Source organism: Volvox carteri, assembly GCF_000143455.1.
Source record: "Volvox carteri f. nagariensis unplaced genomic scaffold VOLCAscaffold_53, whole genome shotgun sequence".
In the NCBI taxonomy this organism is placed as follows: Eukaryota; Viridiplantae; Chlorophyta; class Chlorophyceae; order Chlamydomonadales; family Volvocaceae; genus Volvox; species Volvox carteri.
The window spans coordinates 66,104-67,649 of NW_003307596.1; the positions used below are offsets into that span (position 1 = coordinate 66,104).

Below are 1,546 nucleotides of genomic sequence, written 5' to 3' on the forward strand. Positions count from 1 at the left end.
GGAAGGGGGGGAGGGGTTGGGAAGGGGGGAAGGGAGCGGGGGGAGAGGCAGGTTGTTGGGAGTCGGTAACGCTAACGGTACCGGTGAAAGCGAGAACTCCGACACGGTGAGGTGCGGTGCGGTGAGTGGGGGAAGCTGCGAAAGCGAGGAGGGGGAAACGCGGGTTTTGACGGGTGGGTGGTGGTTGGGAACGTGCGCGGGCCACCGCTACCGCTGCCCCTGCATACATATGTACATATGCACGGACCCACTTTTGCAAACGCCAGCACTCGTACGGCATGTAGCCGGTCGTGCGTAATGGTCGTCCTCCAACCCTCCTCGTCCTGAGCCACCAAACCACCCGCCACCATGAAGCAGTCGCCAATGGTCTCAACCTGTGCAGTACAGCCGTACAGCCGTACAACCGTACAACCGCAGAGTGATGGTGGGGAGTGCAGTCTGAATGCCTGGGACCCCCGAGGCGCGCGCGTGTGTTTTAATGATCTGAGCCGCGATGAAGGAAACGCCGATGGTGGTACACGAATATCTTTTTGTGCGTGTGTATGTTTGTATGTATGTTGTTACAGGGTGGTTAACTTCGCCAGCGGCCCCCTTTCCCGGGGCAGTCCCTGCTCTCCCCTGCTAGAGGGGCACCCTAATCCGTCACCCCATCCGACTTCAGAATGTATTCGTTGGGTTCGGCAACTCACCACCAGCATCCAACCAAATCTAGCGGATCAACGGCGCATCAACTTAGTTCCTGGTCAGCTCGCAAGTTGATATTATCACGTCCTACACCGTCCATATGATGGGGGGCCACCTCCCATTTCATCACTCCTCAAACACCCGAGGAGCTGGCAGGCGGATTTGAACCCGGGTCGACTGGATCGACTGGGAGCAGAAGTCAGGCCTTAACTTCTGCCAGCCGCCTGCCTGTTTGTATGTATGTGTGTACATGTGTGCCTCTTTCCGAGCCCCAGTAGCTCAAAGAAAGGTAACCCATTTTAAGGTGCCGCACTGTGTAACCCCTAAACACTTCCCCCACCTCCTCCCCCCACCTCTCCCTCCCCCGTACCCCGCAAGCAACCTCCATCATTATTATTATATTAACTAACTATATTAACTAACTATATTAACTAACTACAGAACTACTACAGAATACTTCTCCCTCTCCCTCCGTCTCCCTCCCCCTCCCCACACACCCCACCTTGTAGACCTTGTAAATGTCCAGCAGAGCATCAAACCTCGAATACAGCTGGTTGAGGAAGGTCATCACCTCCAGGGGGGTCACCTGCTTAGACATGCTGTCGGGACACGTGTACGTATGTGTGTATGTGTGTGTATTGGGCGGGCGGGGGAAGGGGGAAGGGGGGAAGAGAAGTGTGAGTGGGGGGTGGAGCGGGGAGAGGGGTTGTGGGGGCCGAGAGTGAAAGGAAGAGGGGAAGAGAGGGCAAGGGGGGGTTTGGAGGGGCGTACGTGTGTATGTGTATCGCGAGAGAGAGGAAAGAGACCCGCTGACCATGTTGCCGTACTGCTGTACAGCTACCCCCCAGTCCCCTGGTAACAG

The 1,546-nt window shown here is 56.6% G+C and overlaps 1 protein-coding gene across 1 annotated transcript in view; it reads right to left on the reverse strand.

The window, feature by feature from the left end:
- cyc31 (guanylyl and adenylyl cyclase family member) overlaps positions 1-1,264 on the reverse strand; it is a gene marked incomplete at both ends in the record, with an annotated part of 2,353 nt that extends 1,089 nt beyond the window's left edge. Inside the window, 2 exons of the mRNA XM_002955601.1 lie at positions 276-374; positions 1,187-1,264. Of these exons, the coding sequence (XP_002955647.1) occupies positions 276-374; positions 1,187-1,264 (177 nt within the window). The remainder of the gene's footprint in view (positions 1-275; positions 375-1,186) is intronic.
- Positions 1,265-1,546: the final 282 nt, after the last annotated feature.